The 23,207-nt window shown below is 35.5% G+C and overlaps 1 protein-coding gene across 2 annotated transcripts in view; it reads right to left on the reverse strand.

Annotated features, from left to right (window-relative positions):
* Positions 1-23,207, reverse strand: part of PCLO (piccolo presynaptic cytomatrix protein) — a 455,471-nt gene that overhangs the window by 107,571 nt on the left and 324,693 nt on the right. For both annotated transcript variants that reach the window (XM_066354350.1, XM_066354349.1), the window contains one exon: positions 13,180-13,305. In XM_066354350.1, coding sequence (XP_066210447.1) covers positions 13,180-13,305 — 126 coding nt within the window. The remainder of the gene's footprint in view (positions 1-13,179; positions 13,306-23,207) is intronic.

A 23,207-nucleotide genomic window follows, 5' to 3' on the forward strand; every position in this document is an offset into this window, starting at 1 on the left:
TAAAGGTGAAGTCCAGTGAGTTTCCGTGATTTTTCCAAGGTCACACACAGAAGGTATTGATGAGAAAGACTGGTCCAGACACTGGGAGCCAGACATCTGACACCTACGCCGTGCTTCTGCTCAATAACAGGAAATATTTTCAGTGACTAATAGACTGTGAAAATTACATAGACAGATATTCATTTGTATGCATGCTCACAGATTTTAATCAAAGCACGAGGTTTACTGATTCATATATTGTTGATAAGAAAAAAAAATTTAGAAGCCTTTTGAAAGAGTAGCCAAACTTATGGTCTTACAGTTAGGAGGTGATATGGTTACATGAGAAATGGATTAATTGCTACAGGCATTTTAATGTATTTTTAATTTGTTCAGGTATGATATTTAAAATAATATACCAATTTAGTAAATACCTCTAGTATTTCAAGATTCTTTTACAGAAAGCCTGAATTTATAAGATTAATAGTCATCTATGACAATATCTATTCTCAAAATAGCTTCTATAGCTATGCTAGCACTGTATAGTTAGCAAAGCACACAAAACATGCCAGCGTCATTCACATTCACTGTCAACACTGGGAGAGAGGTGAGACCAGTGGAAATCTCTTAATTATACAGATGACATAAAAGGAGACTCAAAGAACATAAGAAACTTGCTTAAAGACATGAAAATGGCATTAATTTATTCTGATCCTGTGTTTGGTACTTTTTCCATTATGAATAAGCTATGTCTCTGTAGTTCAGAGCTTAGACATGACCATGGTCAGTTATCCAACCAATTACAGATATGGGGGAAACAGAATTCAAAGAATTCAAGTTTAGCACAGCAAATGCTCTTCATAACATCAAATATCTCCAAAGTGAAGGTAAGCACAGTCTTTTCAACATTTCCATGAAACACTATGATAGCCTATACTACACATTTCTGAAACATTATTCCTAAGTCTGATAACAATTATGCAAAGACTATTATTATCTCAATTTTCCAAAGAGAACACCTTGATACCAAAAGCTAAACAAATTATCTAGACAGTAGGTACCAGAGCTGAACTTAAATTTGTTATTGATTTTTTCTGACTCTAATAATATTTTCTCTATATATCAGAGATGCTAAATCACTGGAAACTAGAGATTTGATATGGATATTAAATAGAATATTCAGCATCCTTGTCTCAAAATTAACCACTCCAAGTTCACACACATACAAAATGTAGCTAATTCTATGGCTTATTGATTTTCAAAACCCAGTAATATACAGAAGCAGTATCACTTGAACAGACAATAATAATTCAAGGTATATCACCCTTATTTTATAAAAGCAACCAAATTAAAGCTTAGAGTATTATATATACTAAGAATGTGTAAATCAGTTCAATTACTTAGTTTTCTTGATGTGCCTATCAGAAACTCAAACATAATTTTTTATGATAAATTTAAAAATAGATCAATAAAGAAGAGGAACAACTTTCTTTGTCTTGGCAACATAGCTGCTAACCATGATCACTGCATCCTAAAAATAACATACTACAACCTACCAGTCTAGGTACCAAATGTTAGAATTTTTTTCCCCAGAAGATAGCTCCCTAAATATTTATTAGAAAATCTTCATAGCAATATAAAATATGATCTTGTGTCATGTGTACCTAACATACCAGCTGTGAGAATTTTGAGAAATCTCATGCTAATTACCAATCCATACCTGGTTATGCCCCTGGAACAAGTACAAGGAAGCTGACTCATCTGGGTGGCATGTTTCTTGATCGCCAACCTTGAGCACTGCCATGACATCTGTAACATATGCCAAAAAAGCATAAGCAGAAATAGAGACTTCCTTGCCTAGCAACATGCTCCCTTAAGCTACACAGGAGTGTGTCTTCTAATACTACTAGGGTTAGCTCTTCTACCATAGACTTCTTCATGACAGGGGGCTGCAGAGGCCAACCTGCAACATCAAAACCACCACTCTGAGAACAGCTAACCTCACCTTCTCTCCAATGCACTGATTCTCAACCATAAAGTCACCTGTGATTTCTTGCCATAAACCCTGTCAAGTTCATCTTTAACAAGAGCTGGCTAGATGGACCAATTTCACCTACATTGACACAACAAATTTTAAAATATCCATGAGTTAGAATTTATGACACAGGTACATTTCCTCACAGGACAGCATATGGGCCCTGGCCGATTGGCTCAGTGGTAGAGCATTGGCCTGGTGTGTAAGAGTCCTGGGTTCAATTTCCGGCCAGGGCACACAGGAGAAGTGCCCATCTCATTTTCCACCCCTCCCCCTCTCCTTCCTCTCTGTCTCTCTCTTCCCCTCCTGCAGCCAAGGCTCCATTGGAGCAAAGTTGGCCCGGGCGCTGAGGATGGCTCTATGACCTCTGCCTCAGGTGCTAGAATGGCCCTGGTTGCAACAGAGCAATGCTCCAGATGGGCGGAGCATCGCCCCCTGGTGGGCATGTCGGGTGGATCCCAGTTGGACACATGCGGGAGTCTGTCTGTCTCCCCGTTTCCAACTTCAGAAAAATACAAAAAAATAAAAAATAAAAATAAACTAAATAAAAATAAAAAAAGAACAGCATATGGGCAAACAAAGATAAACCAATTTTTTTACAAGCCTAGTGGTCTCTGAGAATCTAACTTTCTGTATAGGTCTGGCTGAATCCACTAGCAAACACTGGATATCACTGGTTTTAACTTTTTGCTCTTCTATGTCCCTACCAATTCATTAAGAAGGCTTTTTGGGTTTTTTTGTTGTTGTTTTGTTTTTGTTTTGTTTTTTAGAGTAGGGGAGATATAGAGACAGACTCCCATGTGACTGGGAACCATCCAGCGACCCATATCTGGGGGCGATGCTCTGCCCATCTGGGGCCATGTGTGCAACTGAGCTATTTTTAGCACCTGAGGTGGAGGTTACACAGAGCCATCCTCAGTGCCCAGGGCCAATGCGCTCAAACCAATTGAACCATGGCCACAGGAGGGGGAGAGAGAGAGAGAGCGCAAAAGGAGGAGAGAAGGAAATGGTTACTTCTCCTGTGTATCCTGACCAGGAATTGAAACTGGGATTTCCACATGCCAGGTCAATGCTCTACTGTTGAGCCAACCGCCCAGGGCAAAGAAGGTTCTTAAAGCTACATTCAGATCCTAACACTCTATTTCTATCTTGGTGCCAAACAGCTTTTCAAATATTTTCCAAACAAGTTTGATTTAATTACTACTATTACTGCTGCTACTACTAATAGAGAAACAAAGTTACTTCAAAGTATTTTATTAAATTTATCTCCAGTTGGACAACTTATTAATATAAACAACTATTTGTTTTTGGTTCATTGGTAAAAGACATTTAGTTCTTATGGATTTATTGTTTTTTATAAAATTTTTGAATTTTAAAAGTATGGTGCCAGTATTTCATTTACAATTATGATGTTATCATACACAAAACCAAGAAAAATAATTTGGAGAATAAATTCAAGAAATCTATGGATTAAATAAAGCTTACAGCCAATGAAAAGTACATAATGATTATATTTGGCTTTTTATATAACCTAAACAAAAATTTATTTTATTTATATTTTCTACTCTGCCTTTTCTAGATATAATATTGTTATAAGTTGATATACAATGATAGAAAATCATTAAATTTGACAAATGCTATGTGTTCATTTTTTTTAATGTTCTAACTTTATTGTATTGATTCAGAATACAATGATTAAGAGTTTAGGTAGAATAAAATTCCAGCATTGTGAATCCTGTATGGACTCAAAAAGACGTGCCTCACTATGAAAATTGTTTCCTTCAGATTAACCTTTATTTTCAATATAATCACCATCAAACTTCAACAGATATTTTCCTGAAAACATCATTCCGACTCTAGATATACAATATCAAAGGTTAAGAACTGTCTCAAGAAAATTTCCAAGAAAAGTATTATGATAAATTCACCTCCTATCATGTAGGGAATCACCCATCCAACGTTGAACCCTCTATGCTTGGACTGAGGAACTTTAGTTACCACAAAAGACCTGAGTGAATGTCTCTTGGATGCAAACACCAAGAAAGTGTGAGTGGGAGACCATTGTGCAGACACAAAGGAATGCATGTGAACAGGCTTTAGAAAATTAGCCTAGAGGTGCTGAATTGCCCCTTCCTTTGTGCTTGTTAATTAGCAGAAGAAAAGGAATGTACTGACCAAATTAGCCCTTTCTCCATGTCAGCAAAACGTCCATTAATCATTCTTGCCCTTTATCACCTAATCTCCCTCCCCTGTAATCCTGTTACCTCTGTTCTGCTTCTGATAATAAGAGCTAAGGGAGAAGGAAATTCAGGTCTTCTTTGCCTCCCTTGTCAGGCCTCCCCCTCTTCCTGTTGACATAAGTTTGTGTCTTGAGTAGGTTTTTTTCCACGTGACACTGGTAGTTCCCAGTGGGCTAAAGTACTACATATCTATCATATGTCAGAACTTAATATAAAGATATTATTTAAAGTGTGGCATTGATATAGGGGTAGACAAACAGGCCAGCACACTAGAACAAAAAATTCATTAATATTTTAAATACTTTAGGACAAGGAAAATGTCATAAACAATATAGAATATTTATAAATCTTAATAGAAAAAAGTGATGTTTGACTATGTAAACTTTCAATGTCTGTGAAAAATACAGAAACTAAAAATACAAGCCACACACTAGAAGAAGGTACTTACAGCCTATGTTCACAATATAAAAATATTTGGTCCGGGCCATTGGCTCCATGAATAGGGTGCCAGCCTGGCATGTGGGCATCCCAGGTTTGATCCCTGGTGAGGCTAACATGAGAAGTGACCATCTGCTTCTTTCTCCTTCCCTCTCCCTCTCCCTCTTCTCTCTATCTCTCTTCCCCTCTTACAGCTAGTGCCTTTACTAATTCAGTGTCAGCCTCAGGTGCTGAAGATAGCTTGGCTGATTCGAGCATTGGCTTCAGACGGGGTTGCCCGGTAGATCCCAGTAGGGCCCTTGTGGGAGTTTGTCTCTCTATTTCTCCTCTTCTCATATAAAAAAATAAAATAAAATAAAAAATATTTATGTCCATAATACATGCCCACAGTATATAAATATTTCCTAAATTCATTTAAAAATATACAAACACTCCAATTAAAGAATAAGCAAAAAACCAGCACATCATAAGTAAGAATACCCAAGGAGTAACAAGATTAATAAAATAGTATCATACTCAAATTTACTGAAGGGAAAGTAAATGAAAACAACAATGGGATACCATGGCACAATATATTCAAAAAGCAAGAATACTTATTTACTACCTATGATGTATAAATAATAAACCACTATGGAGAGTAATTTGGAAAAATCAACTATTGTTGAAACCACACAATTTTCCTCTATATTGTCCAACATGATAGTCATTATAACTCAGAAATTTAACCTATAGAAGAAACTCTTGCACATGTACACAAGACTACTTCAAAAATTAATTATAGCATTGTTTGAAATAGAAAAAAACCCTTATATATAACCTAACTAACCAGTAGTTGAAACATACCACTTTCTATTCTTAGTTAAAATAAATGAACTAATGCTATACATATCACTTGAATAAATCTTATAAACTTTACATAACTAAAAAAGTTGAAAACTCTATGTGCAATAAGATATTCATATAAAATTTCATATACAAACAAAATCAATCCTTATGTAGTTTATGAATACACACAAAAATTATAAAGAAAAGGAAGTAAAAGAGTAGCTTTAAGTCTGGTGGTTTATCCTCAGGCATTAAGAGAGGTTTGGGAGAAGTGAGGTGATTATAGGAGGCATTTATTGATTTATAGGGACTTAGCTCTCCTAAAAATATGAAACAAGGCCCTGACCAGTTTGCTCAGAGGATAAAGTGTCATCCTGGTGTGCTAAGGTTGTAGGTTCAAACCCTGGTCAGGACACATAGGAGAAGTAATCAGTGAATACACAGCTAAGTGGAACAATGAGTTGCTCATTCTCTCTCTCTCTCTCTCTCTCTCTCACTCACTCACTCTGTTTCTCTCTCTCAAACTAGTAAAATTAAAAAAAAAATGAAACAAGTACAGCAAAAAGTTAAGACTGAACATAGTATGGTGGGTAAATGGCTGTATGCCACATTATTCTCTACAAGTTTTTTTGCACACTCAACATTTGTAGTAAAAATTACAGGTCAGCACCTGACTAAATGGTAAATTGAACACATCAAACCATAAATGCAAAGTAGCTCCCTCTGCCCACTTCCACCAGGGGAGGCACACAGATGTGGGATGCTGAACTGGGAACCCCAATCAACAGGAGATAAAAATTGTGGAAGAGCTTTGTGAATCTTACAATTCAGATTGGGGAAGAGGCTCAAACCAAAAAAATCTTACCCACTTTTTAAACAAATTATTTATTTATGATTAACTTTATTGGGGTATCACTGGTTAATAGGATTTATAGGTTTCAAGTGTACATTTCTATTATACATGGTCTGTATGTTCATTGGGTGCTCACCACCCAAGTCCTATCACCTTCTGTCACCATGTGTTTTGCCCCCTTTATCCTTTACAATCCTTCCCCTCTTACCTTTGGTAAATACCACATTGTTGTCCCAGAGTCTCAGTTTTATATCCCACATACGTGTGAAATCATCTAGTTCTTAGCTCTTCCTGGCTGACATTTCACTTAGCATAATATTCTCAAGGTCCAATAAAAGTGGAAAATCATATACACTTCTAATCAATTAGTAAACATCAAACTCTGACTCTCTTGGTCACCATGGAATGAAGAAATAACCACTGGGTTGTTTCAGTAAAAACTTATAAGACTGGGAGAAAAACACACCATTTAAGCAAAAATGAACCAGAAAGAGATGTATCAAGCACCAAACACTTCCACAGTCACTTGTTACTTTGAGTTGAGATCAAGATTTTAATTTCTAATTTAAAACTCTGTGATTTTTGCCCATCACTCTCTCTCTCAACCACCAAGCAAACACAATGACGGGTGGTTCTGGGCTAGAGAACGCCCAGAGAAAAACCCCTTTCCGACACGTTGGCACTGCGCAGAAAAGTAGTATGTAATTTTCCAACTGGATGGGTTTTTCTCTATCAGTGACTATCCATTTCTCTGTCCCTACTCCTGAGATAGAAATTTAAATTCAAAGAAAAAAAACACCCCTCCAAAAAGATTAGAGTAAGTTTATATAAATTTATAAGCAGTTAAGCTCAACATTTTAAGAATCTGTGTCCAGAACAGTTTCCATTTTGTACATCTTTTTTTAAAAAAATAAAAAGTTATATTACAAAGTATGGATGCCATCTTAAGTGTCCATGGCTCTTTACAAATAGTAGATGTGACTACATGTATCATTTTATTTGGTTTACATAACCCTATGAGGACTGCCATCTTAATAAGCACTTATTTTTTGTAACTAAAATGAATTTATCACTCATTTGTAAATATATTGCTTGAAACCTTGTCTTATTAGAACTGCGCAGAAAAAAAAATTCCGCGTTAAGGGATATAATAGATATGTGCATAACAATAGTATAGAACACCAAGAACTGACTGGTCTTTTTCAAATAAAGAATAAGGTCTGTGCTTGTCAAAAGATAATGAGAATTGTATTGTGGACTCCACAAATTTGGAGATGGTTGGAATTTTGATCTGAGAAGAATATATGAAGAGTTGTTTTTAAAGAAAGTATAATTTTTAAAGCATGTCATAAATTAAAAACTATCTAAAATTATAATGATATTCAGTGAGTTTTATCAGGTAAAACAGTCTAGAGAAAAGTAAGTTTATTACAGAAGCAGCATCTAATTTTTGAAGCCATTATTTAAACTATTGAGTATTCTAAATTTTATCTTGAAATTATCCTATAATACAAATAAGGTTTATAATCCACTTGTCTAAGGAAAAAAATTTTTAAATGGAAATAGTAAGCTGTAAGTACACATTCAAAATCCATATATTTGAGTGTACTTTTAGATGGTCAAATTAGTTCAAAGTGAAGTAATAAAATCAAAGACCCAATTGAGAAAACATCAAATACCAATTTAAATTCCAATACCAATACTGATGAACATTTCATGACCCTAACACTGTTAGTTGAAAAATTGTTAAAATTTTAATCTTAAAGTAAATATCAAGACATGGCATTTTAGAAACTTAATTAGGTTTGTAGTTTAATTCTCCAGATGTTTTGCCTTCATTTTCTCAACAGAACAAAGACTGATCTTACACATTAAAAGGAAGAATAATAGGGAGGAAAAAGATCATTCTTTGCTTACTGATGTTCCTAGGATATAAAGTTTAAGATAATGGAAGATTAGGATTCCTGAAGGAGCTCACTGCCTGAGTTCTTGTAGACAATCATTGTAGCTTGTGGTAATACTAAAAGAGTGGTTCAGGAAATTTTGATCAATGGAACACTCTGTAACTGCATATTTTATTTTAGGAGATGGTATATAAAGTAGTATCAGGAATATATATATTTTTAATATATATATTTTAAATTTTTTGTATTTTGCTTAAGTTGGAAACGAGGAGGCAGACAGACTCCCACATGCGCCCGACCAGGATCCACCCGGCATGCCCACCAGGGGGTGATGCTCTGCCCATCTGGGGCATCGCTCTGCCGCAATCAGAACCATTCTAGCACCTGAGGCAGAGGCCACAGAGCCATCCTCAGCGCCCAGGCAAACTTTGCTCCAATGGAGCCTTGGCTGCGGGAGGGGAAGAGAGAGACAGAGAGGAAGGAGAGGGGGAGGTGGGAGAAGTAGATAGGTGCTTCTCCTGTGTGCCCTGGCCTGGAATCAAACCCGGGACTCCTGCACGCCAGGCCGACGCTCTACCACTGAGCCAACCGGCCAGGGCCATCAGGAATATTTTAAAACTAATTCATTGAGTATAGCTTAATTTCTTGAGTGTAGTTAAAATTATTGCTAATTCTCAGTTTTCAGACACATTAAATTGTCCTAGATTATTTAACAAGATAGATAGCCTTGTTCAGAGAGATTTTTCAAAACGTAGTTGAAGAAAATATTCTTTCAAAAATAACCAGAGCAGTGACTCAGAAAGTATACTTGGGATCTTTTTCTCATCCAGTTAATGTTAGTTACATAAGTGAGTACTTTCAGAGTAGTACTTCGCTTATGAACATCAGAAAACCTACATGATTGGTCAGTATGTTTTAAATCCAGAGTACAAAAAGGAAATTGGAAAATACTTTTGCTCTTCAAAAAATAACACAGTCAGAGTCTATGCAGTTGAGTATTGCAGGAATGTTAACATGTCAGACCATGAGTATGTAAAGCCTATTTATATGAGAAATGACCAGACTTAGAAAAAACAGTAGATCATAACTGTTTCTGAACAATCACTTCATAGTTTAGAGGGGGGGAAAAAAGTAGAGTCTATGCATCATATAGTCAACCAATGGAAAAATCATGTTTTAAATCAGCTTAAAGATATTATTGAATCACAAAGTCTCAGTCTATATACTTTTATATTTGTAAATGCAGATTGATATACTTAGAAGAGATCCAATCAATCACTATGTCCACCTGGAACTCATTATATAGATGGAGAAATTAAATCACATAAACACAAACACACCTATCTGTCTATTCATATACTGTATAAATCATTTTTCCTTGGAAAAGAATTAACCTCATACTGTGGAAAATTAACCATCTCTATTGTCCTTAATATATATATTTTTAAATGTCAACAGTCATGAAAAATATTTTAAAAATTGAAGAATAACACTCTAATGATCAAAAATTGGTGTTATTCTAAAAATTTCTTACATTGGGCATAAAAATCAGAGTTGTCTCTCAACCAATATATTACTTTGAAATTTTTTGATAATCTAGTACAGGTTGAGGTGGAGGATTCTAAAGATATCATATATAAATGAAACACATAATTATAGAAAAAGTATATATGATATATTAAAAGCTATATATATATATAAAACTATATATAACTATACACATAATAGTTTATGTGTTGGTGTAAATACAGTAAGTGCTTATGAATAGTTATTTGGCATGATGGCCTAGTCAGTTCATCTCTGGACATAAATATAATAAACCTTCTTCATTCATGCCTGGTAGCAAGGAATATGTGGATGGGAGAAAGTAAATGATTTATATCACATGTTGAAGTTACTCCTCAAAGTATTTGATGTTTCAAAATCAGATATAAATATTAACATTCAAGATAATATCACAAACTTAATATAAATACTACCAAGTGGTTTATTTAAGACCTATGTTGTAGGAATAAATAAAGCAAAACTCGAAATTACCAATAAAAACCATTGGGTGTGAATTATGCAAGAATTGGACTAATCAGAGAACCTATTTTCCTAAAAATGTCTGACTTAAACCTTGGCAAAGCTTAGGGGAAAATAATAAATAGTGTATTATTAAAAATAAAAACTTTAGCCCTGGCCAGTTAGATCAGTGGTAGAGCATTGACCCAACATGTGGAAGCCCCAGGTTCAATTCCTGGTCAGGGCACACAAAAGAAGCGACCATTTGCTTCTTCCCCCTCCCCCCTCTCTATCTCCTTTTCTCTCTCCCCTCCTGCAGCCATGGCTCAAATGATTCAAGCAAAGTTGACCCTGGGCACTGAGAAAGCTCCAAGGCCTTGGCCTCAAGTGCTAAAATAAGCTCAGTTGCTGAGCAACAGAGAAGTGATCCAGCTGGGCAGAGCATTGCCTGGTAGGTGCTTGTCACGTGGATCACAGTTGGGGCACATGTGGGAGTCTGTCTCTGTCTCCCCACCTTTCACTTAATAAAATAAAAATGAATAAAACCTTAAGTCATATATACATAGTTTTGAATAATTTCCCACTTAAACAATTAAATGAACTACAAAACTACTAGTTCCAAAAACATTAAGACTTCAGTAGCAGTCCTTGAATTTGTAAAATCACAAATGTTTTAGCTGAGATTCAATTATCTTTCTTGAATAAATTTGTACTACAGAGGTCCCTCATCTATTGCGGGGGTTGGGTTCCAGAACTCCCACGATAGGTGAAAATCTGCAAAGTAGTTACCTTATATTTGTTTTATTATTTATGTATATTTTAAGTCTTTATTTCATTTTAATAGTCAATATGTTTTATATTTTTATACTGTTTTCAATTTTTTAGGCTAGAATATGCTTATTTTACCACAAAAGTAGTCAAAAAATAAATATATAAAAATACCTATATACCACAAAATCCCACGATATAGCAAAGAATCTGTGATACAAAATTAGATATATACAATTTAAAAATCTGCAATACAGTGAGACCACAAAAAGTGAACCACAATATGGCAAGGGACGACTGTATATCTATTTCAATTTAAATTTACAAATTTTAAAACAGCCACATAAGCTACCAAGTGCAAAGAGCATTACTTCATCACAACATGCTTTGTTAAAATTGTCTTTAAAATCATATCAATTTTTAGCACTTGCCAATTTCCATGGTGCAAATACAAAGAAATGTGGGAAATTTTATTATTTAAGTCATTTAAGTGTCTTTGTCAAATTATATCAGAACAGTCATTGCGGCAAATTTTACCATAAAATAAACTAGCATATTCATTTATTCCTGGAATGTGCTATATGAGAACAATCTTATCATTGCCAACCTTAAACATGGATCTCAAGGCCTACGTTTGAACTAAACGCAACACCAAAGGAGTAGCTGGAGGAATGAAGGGATTACAATCGCAGACAATTCAGACAGACCCAGTGATTTGCTTATAATTGTTATATCTTGATTCATACAGTCTAGTCCTTCATTTAGCTATCTAGCTACTTCTAGCATTTTCTGTTTTATAAGTACTATTAGATTATTTTTTCATAGTATGCTTCTAATTACATATTTTGAGATACCCTGGTAAACTGGGTATTCTGAAAACCAAGAAACACATAAACAACCAAAAATGGCCTGATTTATAGTATTTGTCAATTTCCACATTGTAAATATTCTCACTGTGGCCAGTTCAAGCTGGCAACATGACAACACTGAATGTGAAGCAGGGAAAAGATGTGTAAGCTGGTTTCCGCAGAACTCTGACGAATAACATTTGCTCACATTTGTGTTTATTCTAATAGTCTATCAAACTATCCAAAAACTTTTCTAGTGGATTCCAATACATTTAATTTAAGCGATGAGAGTGATTAATTTTAACATAATTAAAAGTGTTAGGTAGCAATAAGCAACATTTTATTAGATTACAAAATGACAGAAAAAGCACACTTTTCAAATAAGTATTTAATTTAGAGTAAAAATAAAAAGATAGGTTGAGGCTACTTTATGATAAAAATGTTCATTATCAATATCACTGAAAACTTGAAAACTGTATCTGTGCTACAGTTTGGAGAATACAAATGACTGCTTCAACTAATTCACAAGTGAAAATGATCATTATGTACATTGAGAATCAAGCTGCTACATTTTAGTGAAAGAAACTGATCAAATATAAAATTTATGGGCCATTAGATAGATCTGTAAAGTTCATTATTTTAAAATGCTTATTATGCAACAAAGTGAACGTTATCTAAAGTAGACAGTATATAGCATAGGAGTTGACAATGTTTTTTTGTAAAGGGTACCTATATGTTTTAGGCTTTGTAGACCATGCCGTCTCTGTAGTGAATACAGTTCTATTATTGTAGTGGAAAAACACCCATATATAATGTGTAAATTAATGACCCTGGCTGTGCTCCAATAAAGCAGTGTTTACAGAAGTAGGAAGCAGATTGATTTGGCCCTTTGGTCATCCATAATTTGCTGACTTGACTTTAACATGTACTGAATGATCTGATGTTTTTATGGCTGATTTTCTTGGAATTATGAAACATTAATCTCTACAACCAAAGTACGTTTTATTTATAATATTGCCCCAATCAGTAAAAAATCTTGACTAATTATTGTTTCTTAAACAAAATGTTAATATGGTAAATCAACTGCCAAAAGGACAATGCAATTGTAAATAAAGTGAATATTGTTGTGGACATAACTTCTTTTATATTACTATACAAAATTTTCACAATTAACCATAAGAAAAGGTTTTTATAGACAGTAAAAAAAAGGAGAAAATTTGCATATTAAATTAATATATATTTAATATGAATTCATTTATTTTCATTTATTTGAAATCATTCTTACCTTCCATCAGTCTCCCTGTTTGTTCTGCACTTCCCCCAGGAAGGATCTTGGCAATATAGGCTCCAATTTCTCCACTATGTCCAGGTATTTCTTTTCCACCCACAATCCTAATTCCTAATCCATTACCTGTATTGAAGAAGTAAAAAAATATATATATTATCTATATTTTAAGAAGGAACAATACTTATCACAAATCATAAGGTACACACAAAGTGGGCATTGGTGTCCAGAAGTCAACTGGAATGTATATATCGGAATAGAACAACAATAACAGAAGGACATTATTCTGATGCAAAGGCAGTTTCTATGAAACAGAACTTTCTGAATTCTTGGTAGGACCTGTAATGATTAACCTGATATTAATAAATACTTATTAAATTCAGCTATATTCAGTAAAGTTTTGTCTATATTGATCAGATATTTTTTAAAAACTTTGTATAAATATTTTCCCAGTAAAAGAAACTTCAAAGAATACAATTTGCTTATAAAATTGAGGAGCATTTTGCTTATAAAAAGACAGTAATGTTATTATAAAACAAGAAGACATAATCTAAATGTACAAATGATTGTGACTGATAGTGAAAACATGATCATAACATATGAATTATTATTCACTTTTTAGCCTTTACTCATTAGATAAAATTGTTTGTGAATTAACATGGCACTTACTACCAGGCACAATAAAATTATTCTTGATTGATAAACAACTCAATAGACTGTTCCTTACTCCAAAGAACAGATTTTTTTCTGTAATTAGCCAAATGAAAAAAGATGGAAAGTGATTACTATGAGAAATATAACTGAGATAAAAATGGTCTTTGGATATTTTAATTAAAAAAAAAATCAGCTAAAAGTTAGTAAGTGTACACAGCATCAGATATATATTTGCTATAAATGTCAAGGAATATTTAAAATGACATACTGAAAGAAAGCTAAATTCTTGTCTTTTACTTAAGGTACAACTAATTATTTCTTTATATTAACATATATTCCATTCAGTAATTAAAGTACATTTTCAACTCTTTCAAAACCTCCAAATTTTAAAAGCCAGAACTCTTCACATCCTGTTCTCTTCCCACTTTACTCTTCAAACACAGTCCTTGTAGCCAGCATCAACACAGTTCAAACATCCAACAAGTAGTGGAACTGATTTATGAAACCCTTCTGTCATTTATCCAGTGGGATATAATTTGGTAAAAACTGTTTTTTATTTCCAGGTGACATGATACTTCCAAATGAATTCCTTTGCTCCTTTTCTGGCCTTCTTCCCTTCCTTCTATCCTTCTTCCTCCATTATTTTCACTCCTGTTTTCTCCCTCTACTTTCTTAATACCTGACCTCCTCTCTCTGATTTTTCACTGGGTAATGTCCTGAAGATTTAACCTTAAAACAAAAACAAAGACCAACTGGCTGTATGCTTATAAGTGTTTTGTTGTTGTCAAGGGCTCAGAGTTAAATAAGATACTAGCTCTCTCTGGCCCCACTGGGGAGCTTTTCAGTCCCAAGTTTCTTGGTCTAGTGTGACTATTCTTAATAGAGATTGATTTATTATACAAATTAATGACAACTGAATGAATATAGAACATCACCTAGTATAAAACTTAGTCTCAACTAAGTTGGGGAAGAGACAGTTGAGTTCTTAGACATTAGCCTTTAAAAATTCTTCATGATTGATTCTACTATAACATATTAAATATATGTGATAAAGTGTAGATGAAGACAAGTTTTTAGCCACTTTTCATTCAATTAATTTACTTGATTTTTTTTTTAGTGTACTATGGACATCACAAAATGAGGATTTTAAAAAGCTGGTCATAATTAAACAGTTATTCTAATTTATCTGTGTAAAACAAAAATAGATTCTTTTTTTTTTTTTTTTTTTTTTTTTTTTTTTTTACAGAGACAGAGAGAGAGTCAGAGAGAGGGATATATAGGGACAGAGAGAGATCAGTCATTAGTTTTTCATTGTGACACCTTAGTTGTTCATTGATTGCTTTCTCATATGTGCTTTGACCGTGAGCATTCAGCAGACCATGTAACCCTTTGCTCAAGCCAGTGACCTTGGGTCCAAACTGTTGAGCTTTGCTCAAACCAGATGAGCCCATGCTCAAGCTGGCGCCCTCGGGGTCTCAAACCTGGGTCCTCTGAATCCCAGTCAAATGCTCTATCCACTCAGCCACTGCCTGGTCAGGCAAAAAAATAGATTCTTAATTAAAGATTTGGTTTTACGGAGTGACGTCACGGAAATGGCGCCGTGAGCAGCGCGTCCGACAGATCTCCCCAAAATCTCAACAAATTTATCAACTAGAAACAGAAAAATTTATCCTCGGAGTATTCCGGAGTTCCACACAAACTGAAAGCAAAAGGACTGTTATCACTTGAATCTGAGAGACGAGGGTGTGGAGGAAGCTAACTACCGCAGGGACGTTCATTCAAGCCGCGGAGGGAGTGCGCCTGTGGTGAGTCAGCCCACACTCGGAAGCGGCGAGCAGCCGCCGGCGTGCACCCGGTGCCACGGTCTGGTCGCAGAGCGAGCACCGCCAGCTTCCCCAGCGGCCCGCACACTGCGAGTGAGAGTCCCCAGCCACCGGTGCCCGGAGCACCCCATTCGCGCACGTGCCCTGGGCGTCCCACAAGCCCAGAGCGCCCCACTGGCCCGCACACCCAGGGTGCCCCATTATCCCGCGCGCCTGGTGCGCCCCAGCCGTCAGCGGCGGGGCAAGCGGGAGAGGCGCCAGGGCTGTCTTCCTATTTGGGAGATTCTCTGCGTGGGCGGGGCATCTCACCCAGCCATTCAAGCTAACAATCAAGCGTTGGGGGAGGGGCGCGGGCAGCCTGAAATACTTTCTGGAGCACAGCTGCGGATCCAATCACTGAAATTAGCTTAACCCACGAAATCTGCGCACCCACGGGGCTCTAATTGATAAGATCTCTCTCAGTTCAGCGATCCAAGACAAGAGGCGTGATATTTTTTAGTGCCTCTCGCTAAAGGGGCGGGGGCAACTTCTGATTGACAGAGCCTCCATATTCAGGAATAAACGCTAACAAGAGGGACTTGGCAGATAATAAGATCTATAATACAATAGTCTCAAGCAGCGACTAGTACCTCTTCTTCCCAGCCAAAACAGGCTACAAAGTGTGGAAAGCCTGGGTTGAGTGGTCCAACTGAATGCTAGGCGCTGAACAGTCACCTTGACAACAATTGACTCCCAGCCCCGCCTGATTACGCTGGAGGCTCTGACTGCCAGAGCCTTTCCCAAAGCCTTGCGCTGAGTGGGGATAGAGTGGGGATTTCCTAGCTCTTTGAGCCTCTTACTCCCCAGGCAGAAGCAGTAGCAGCCTTATAGCTAGATCACCAGGCTGCTAATTCAGGAAGGGGAGACTAGGAGAGAGACTCCAGGAAAGCAAACTCTCTCATTGTTGGACCCTGCAAATGCCAACAAGCCTTGACTACCAGCAAGACTAAAGCCAATTATGTGACATTGCCATAGAATCCCATCAACTGCAAATCCCTACCTAAGTGTGACACAGAGACAGAGCCTGGGGTACAGAGTCACCGACCAGGAAGAGGGAGAAAAAAGAAAAAGGAAGAAGTTAACCTCTCAAAATCAAGAAAAATCCACAGACTTTATAACTTGTTCCACTAATTTTTCATTGTTGTTGTTTGTTTCTTCTATCTTATTGCCTTTATTATTAATATTTCTATTTCCTCCACCTCGGTCTGTTTATTCTCTGCCCATCTTATGCTTCCCTTTTCTTGAACTACACTACCCATGAGTGTTACATTTCATTTCTTTTCTTCATCCTCACTCCCCTTTAAGGTTACACTCCAAAACACTTAACTCTCACTCTCTCCCCTTTTGTTTTTTTTTTGTTTTGCTTTATTTTGTTTTTTTCTCTTCCTTTTTTTCTTCCTTTGTTTTTCTCTTTTTCTTATTTTTTCCTTTCTATTCGTTTCTTCTTTCCTCCCATTTAATCCTCAATCACGAACAAATTATTTAATTTGGGACTCAAGTTTTTTTTGTTTTTTTTTTTTCTTTCGCTTTTGTTTTTGTTTTGTTTTTGTTTGTTTATTTTTGTGGCATTTTGGGTACTTTTTACATTGCTTTTTAACTCACTAGCATTCCTCCCAACCCAAGGTCTCCATTGTATTTAGTCTTCACTCCACTTATTACAACAGATTTTTACTTTTTATTTTTATTTTTTTCCTTCTTTATTATTCTTTTTTTCCCCTTTTTTCTGGTTCCCTCTTATCCCTCTCATTATATCTCTTAGTCGACCACCACTTACAAGCAAATCATCTTATGCTTGTCTAAGATTTTCTCCTTTTTTTTTTTTTTTTGCATTTAGTAGGTCCCTACTCCCTTTTTTTGCCCCTTGAACTCTTCACCCCAAATCAGGCCCTCCGTTATAGGCAGTTTTTGTTCCATTTAGCATAATATAATTCACAGGTCATCACGATATTTCCCTGAGGAGGGGAGAGGAGGGGAAGAGAAGAAAGAAAAAAAGGAGGAAATAATAAATTATTACTGTTTTTTTTGTGGGGTGTTTTACTTTTTTTTTTTTTTTTTTTACTTTTTACTCTTTATTAATTCTAATTAGTGCTATCAACAAGACCACCCTCAGATGCCAATAAGAAAGAGGAAATCGAATATTATGGATACAAAAGATAGAGAGGTAACACAGATAGATGTGGAAAAATCTATGGAGAAAAGATTTAACATATTGGAAGCCTTGGAGCTAAATGACAGAGAATTTAAAATAGAAATCTTAAAAATACTCAGAGATATACAAGAAAACACAGAAAGGCAATTTAGGGAGATCAGAAAACAACTCAATGAACACAAAGAATATATTACCAAGGAAATTGAAACTATAAAAACAAATCAAACAGAAATGAAAAACTCAATTCACAAGCTGAAAAACGAGGTAACAAGCTTAGCTAACAGAACAGCCCAGATAGAAGATAGGATTAGTGAAATAGAAGACAAGCAACTTGAGGCACAACAGAGAGAAGAAGAAAGAGACTCAAAAATAATAAAAAACGAGAAGACCCTAAAGGAATTGTCTGACTCCATCAGAAAGAATAACATAAGAATAATAGGTATATCAGAGGGAGAAGAGAAAGAAAATGGAATGGAGAATATACTCAAACAAATAATAGACGAGAACTTCCCAAGCCTGTGGATAGAATTAAAGCCTCAAGTTCAAGAAGCAAACAGAACACCAAGTTTTCTTAACCCCAACAAACCCACTCCAAGGCACATCATAATGAAGATGACACAAACCAATGACAAAGAAAAAATTCTCAAGGCAGCCAGGGAAAAGAAGAGTACAACATATAAAGGAAGGCCTATTAGATTATCATCAGATTCCTCAGCAGAAACTCTACAAGCTAGAAGAGAGTGGACCCCAATATTTAAAGCCCTGAAAGAGAGGAACTTTCAGCCAAGAATACTATACCCATCAAAGCTATCCTTCAAGTACGAAGGAGATATAAAAACATTCACAAATACAGAAAAGATGAGAAAATTTATCAGCAGAAAGCCTCCACTCCAGGAAATACTAAAGGGGGTTTTCCAACCAGATTCAAAGAACAAAAGAAAACAAAACCACAAGTAACAGCTCCACCAAGAACACAATAAAACCAAACTTAAACTGTGACAACAAAAGAAAAAAAAAGGAGGGAGAGGATGGAGATTAACAGTAGCAAAGGACGATGAAGTTCAGAAATAGTCATAAGATAGGGTACTACAATGAATATGGTAGGTACCCTTTTCATTACTTAATGGTAACCACCCTTGAAAAAACCACCACAAAAACACTTGACTTAAAAAAGGTAGCAACAGAGGAAAGAAGAATGGAATACAAACAAACAAAAAGAAATGATAGAAAAACAAAAGAGAAGAATCAAACAAGATACAAAACTAACAGAAAGCAATTTATAAAATGGCAATAGGGAACCCACAAGTGTCAATAATTACACTAAATGTAAATGGATTAAACTTACCAATAAAAAGACACAGAGTAGCAGAATGGATTAAAAAAGAAAATCCAACTATATGCTGCCTACAAGAAACACATCTAAGCAACAAGGATAAAAACAAATTCAAAGTGAAAGGCTGGAAAACAATACTCCAAGCAAACAACACCCAAAAAAAAGCAGGTGTAGCAATACTCATATCTAATAATGTTGACTACAAGACAGCAAAAGTACTCAGAGACAAAAATGGTCATTTCATAATGATTAAGGGGAAGTTGAATCAAGAAGACATAACAATCCTCAATATATATGCACCAAACCAAGGAGCACCAAAATATATAAGACAGCTACTTATTGACCTTAAAACAAAAACTAACAAAAATACAATCATACTTGGAGACCTCAATACACCGCTGACGGCTCTAGATCGGTCATCCAAACAGAGAATCAAGAAAGATATAGTGGCCTTAAACGAAATACCAGAACATCTGGATATGATAGACATCTATAGGACACTTCATCCAAAAGCGACAGAGTATACATTTTTCACTAGTGTATATGGAACATTCTCAAGAATTGACCATATGTTGGGCCACAAAGACAATATTAGCAAATTTAGAAAAATTGAAATTGTACCAAGCATATTCTCTGATCATAAAGCCTTGAAACTAGAATTCAACTGCAAAAAAGAGGGGGAAAAACCCACAAAAATGTGGAAACTAAACAACATACTTCTAAAAAATGAATGGGTCAAAGAAGAAATAAGCGCAGAGATCAAAAGATATATACAGACAAATGAAAATGAAAATACGACATATCAGAATCTCTGGGATGCAGCAAAAGCAGTAATAAGAGGAAAGTTCATATCACTTCAGGCCTATATGAACAAACAAGAGAGAGCCCAAGTAAACCACTTAACTTCACACCTAAAGGAACTAGAAAAAGAAGAACAAAGACAGCCCAAAACCAGCTGAAGAAAGGAGATAATAAAAATCAGAGCAGAAATAAATGAAATAGAGAACAGAAAAACTACAGAAAAAATCAATAAAACAAGGAGCTGGTTCTTTGAAAAGATCAACAAAATTGACAAACCCTTGGCAAGACTCACCAAGGAAAAAAGGCACAGGACACAAATAAATAATATCCAAAATGAAAGAGGAGAGATCACCACAGACATCATAGATATACAAAGAATTATTGTAGAATACTATGAAAAACTATATGCCACCAAATACAACAATCTAGAAGAAATGGATAAATTCCTAGAACAATACAACCTTCCTAGACTGAGTCTTGAAGAAGCAGAAAGCCTAAACAGACCAATCAGCAGGGAGGAAATAGAAAAAAACTATTAAAAACCTCCCCAAAAATAAAAGTCCAGGCCCAGACGGTTATACTAATGAATTCTATCAAACATTCAAAGAAGACTTGGTTCCTATTCTACACAAAGTCTTCCAAAAAATTGAAGAAGAAGCAATACTTCCAAACACATTTTATGAGGCCAACATAACCCTCATACCAAAACCTGGCAAGGATGGCACAAAGAAAGAAAACTACAGACCAATATCTCTAATGAATACAGATGCTAAAATACTAAACAAAATACTGGCAAACCGAATACAACAACATATTAAAAAAATAATACATCATGATCAAGTGGGATTCATCCCAGAATCTCAAGGATGGTTCAACATACGTAAAACGGTTAACGTAATACACCATATCAACAAAACAAAAAACAAAAACCACATGATCTTATCAATAGACGCAGAAAAGGCATTCGATAAAATACAACACAATTTTATGTTTAAGACTCTCAACAAAATGGGTATAGAAGGAAAATATCTCAACATGATAAAGGCCATATATGATAAACCATCAGCCAACATCATATTAAATGGCATAAAACTGAGGACTTTCTACCTTAAATCAGGAACAAGACAGGGTTGTCCACTCTCTCCACTCTTATTTAACGTGGTGCTAGAAGTTCTGGCCAGAGCAATCAGACAAGACAAAGAAATAAAAGGCATCCATATCGGAAAAGAAGAAGTAAAGGTATCACTTTTTGCTGATGATATGATCCTATACATCGAAAACCTGAAGGACTCCACAAAAAGATTATTAGAAACAATAAACCAATACAGTAAGGTCGCAGGATACAAAATTAACATACAAAAGTCCATAGCTTTTCTATATGCCAACAATGAAATATTAGAAAACGAACTCAAAAAAATAATTCCCTTCACGATTGCAACAAAAAAAATAAAATATCTAGGAATAAACATAACAAAGAATGTAAAGGACCTATATAACGAAAACTACAAGGCATTATTAAGAGAAATAGAAAAAGACACAATGAGATGGAAAAATATTCCTTGTTCTTGGATAGGAAGAATAAATATAATTAAAATGGCCATATTACCCAAAGCAATATATAAATTTAATGCAATTCCCATCAAAATTCCTATGACATTTTTTAAAGAAATGGAACAAAAAATCATCAGATTTATATGGAACTATAAAAAACCCCGAATAGCCAAAGCAATCCTAAGGAAAAAGAATGAAGCTGGGGGCATTACAATACCTGACTTTAAACTATATTATAGAGCCACGATAATCAAAACAGCATGGTATTGGCAGAAAAATAGACACTCAGATCAATGGAACAGAATAGAAAACCCAGAAATAAAACCACATATATATGGTCAAATAATCTTTGACAAAGGGGCCAATAACACACAATGGAGAAAAGAAAGCCTCTTCAACAAATGGTGTTGGGAAAACTAGAAAGCTACATGCAAAAGAATGAAACTCGACTACAGTTTGTCCCCTTGTACTAAAATTAATTCAAAATGGATCAAAGACCTAAATATAAGATCTGAAACAATAAAGTACATAGAAGAAGACATAGGTACTAAACTCATGGACCTGGGTTTTAAAGAACATTTTATGAACTTGACTCCATTGGCAAGAGAAGTGAAGGCAAAGATAAATGAATGGGACTACATCAGACTAAAAAGTTTTTGGTCAGCAAGAGAAACTGATATCAAAATAAACAGACAGCCAACTAAATGGGAAATGATATTTTCAAACAACAGCTCAGATAAGGGCCTAATATCCAAAATTTACAAAGAACTCATAAAACTCAACAACAAACAAACAAACAATCCAATAAAAAAATGGGAAGAGGACATGAACAGACACTTCTCTCAGGAAGAAATACAAATGGCCAACAGATATATGAAAAGATGCTCATCTTCATTAGTTATTAGAGAAATGCAAATGAAAACTACAATGAGATACCACCTCACCCCTGTTAGATTAGCTATTATCAACAAGACGGGTAATAGCAAATGTTGGAGAGGCTGCGGAGAAAAGGGAACTCTCATCCACTGTTGGTGGGACTGTAAAGTTGTAAAACCATTATGGAGGAAAGTATGGTGGTTCCTCAAAAAACTGCAAATAGAACTACCTTATGACCCAGCAATCCCTCTACTGGGTATATACCCCCAAACCTCAGAAACATTGATACGTAAAGACACATGTAGCCCCATGTTCATTGCAGCACTGTTCACAGTGGCCAAGACATGAAAACAACCAAAAAGCCCTTCAATAGAAGACTGGATAAAGAAGATGTGGCACATATACACTATGGAATACTACTCAGCCATAAGAAATGATGACATCAGATCATTTACAGCAAAATGGTGGGATCTTGATAACATTATACGGAGTGAAATAAGTAAATCAGAAAAAAACAAGAACTACATGATTCCATACATTGGTGGAACACAAAAACGAGACTAAGAGACATGGACAAGAGTGTGGTGGTTACCAGGGGTGGGGGGAGGGAGGACATAGGAGGGAGGGAGGGAGAGAGTTAGGGGGAGGGGGAGGGGCACAGAGAACTAGATAGAGGGTGACGGAGGACCATCTGACTATGGGCGAGGGGTATGCAACATAATTTAATGACAAGATAACCTAGACATGTTTTCTTTGAATATATGTACCCTGATTTATTAATGTCATCCCATTAACATTAATA

Source organism: Saccopteryx leptura, chromosome 12, assembly GCF_036850995.1.
Source record: "Saccopteryx leptura isolate mSacLep1 chromosome 12, mSacLep1_pri_phased_curated, whole genome shotgun sequence".
Taxonomy (NCBI): domain Eukaryota; kingdom Metazoa; phylum Chordata; class Mammalia; order Chiroptera; family Emballonuridae; genus Saccopteryx; species Saccopteryx leptura.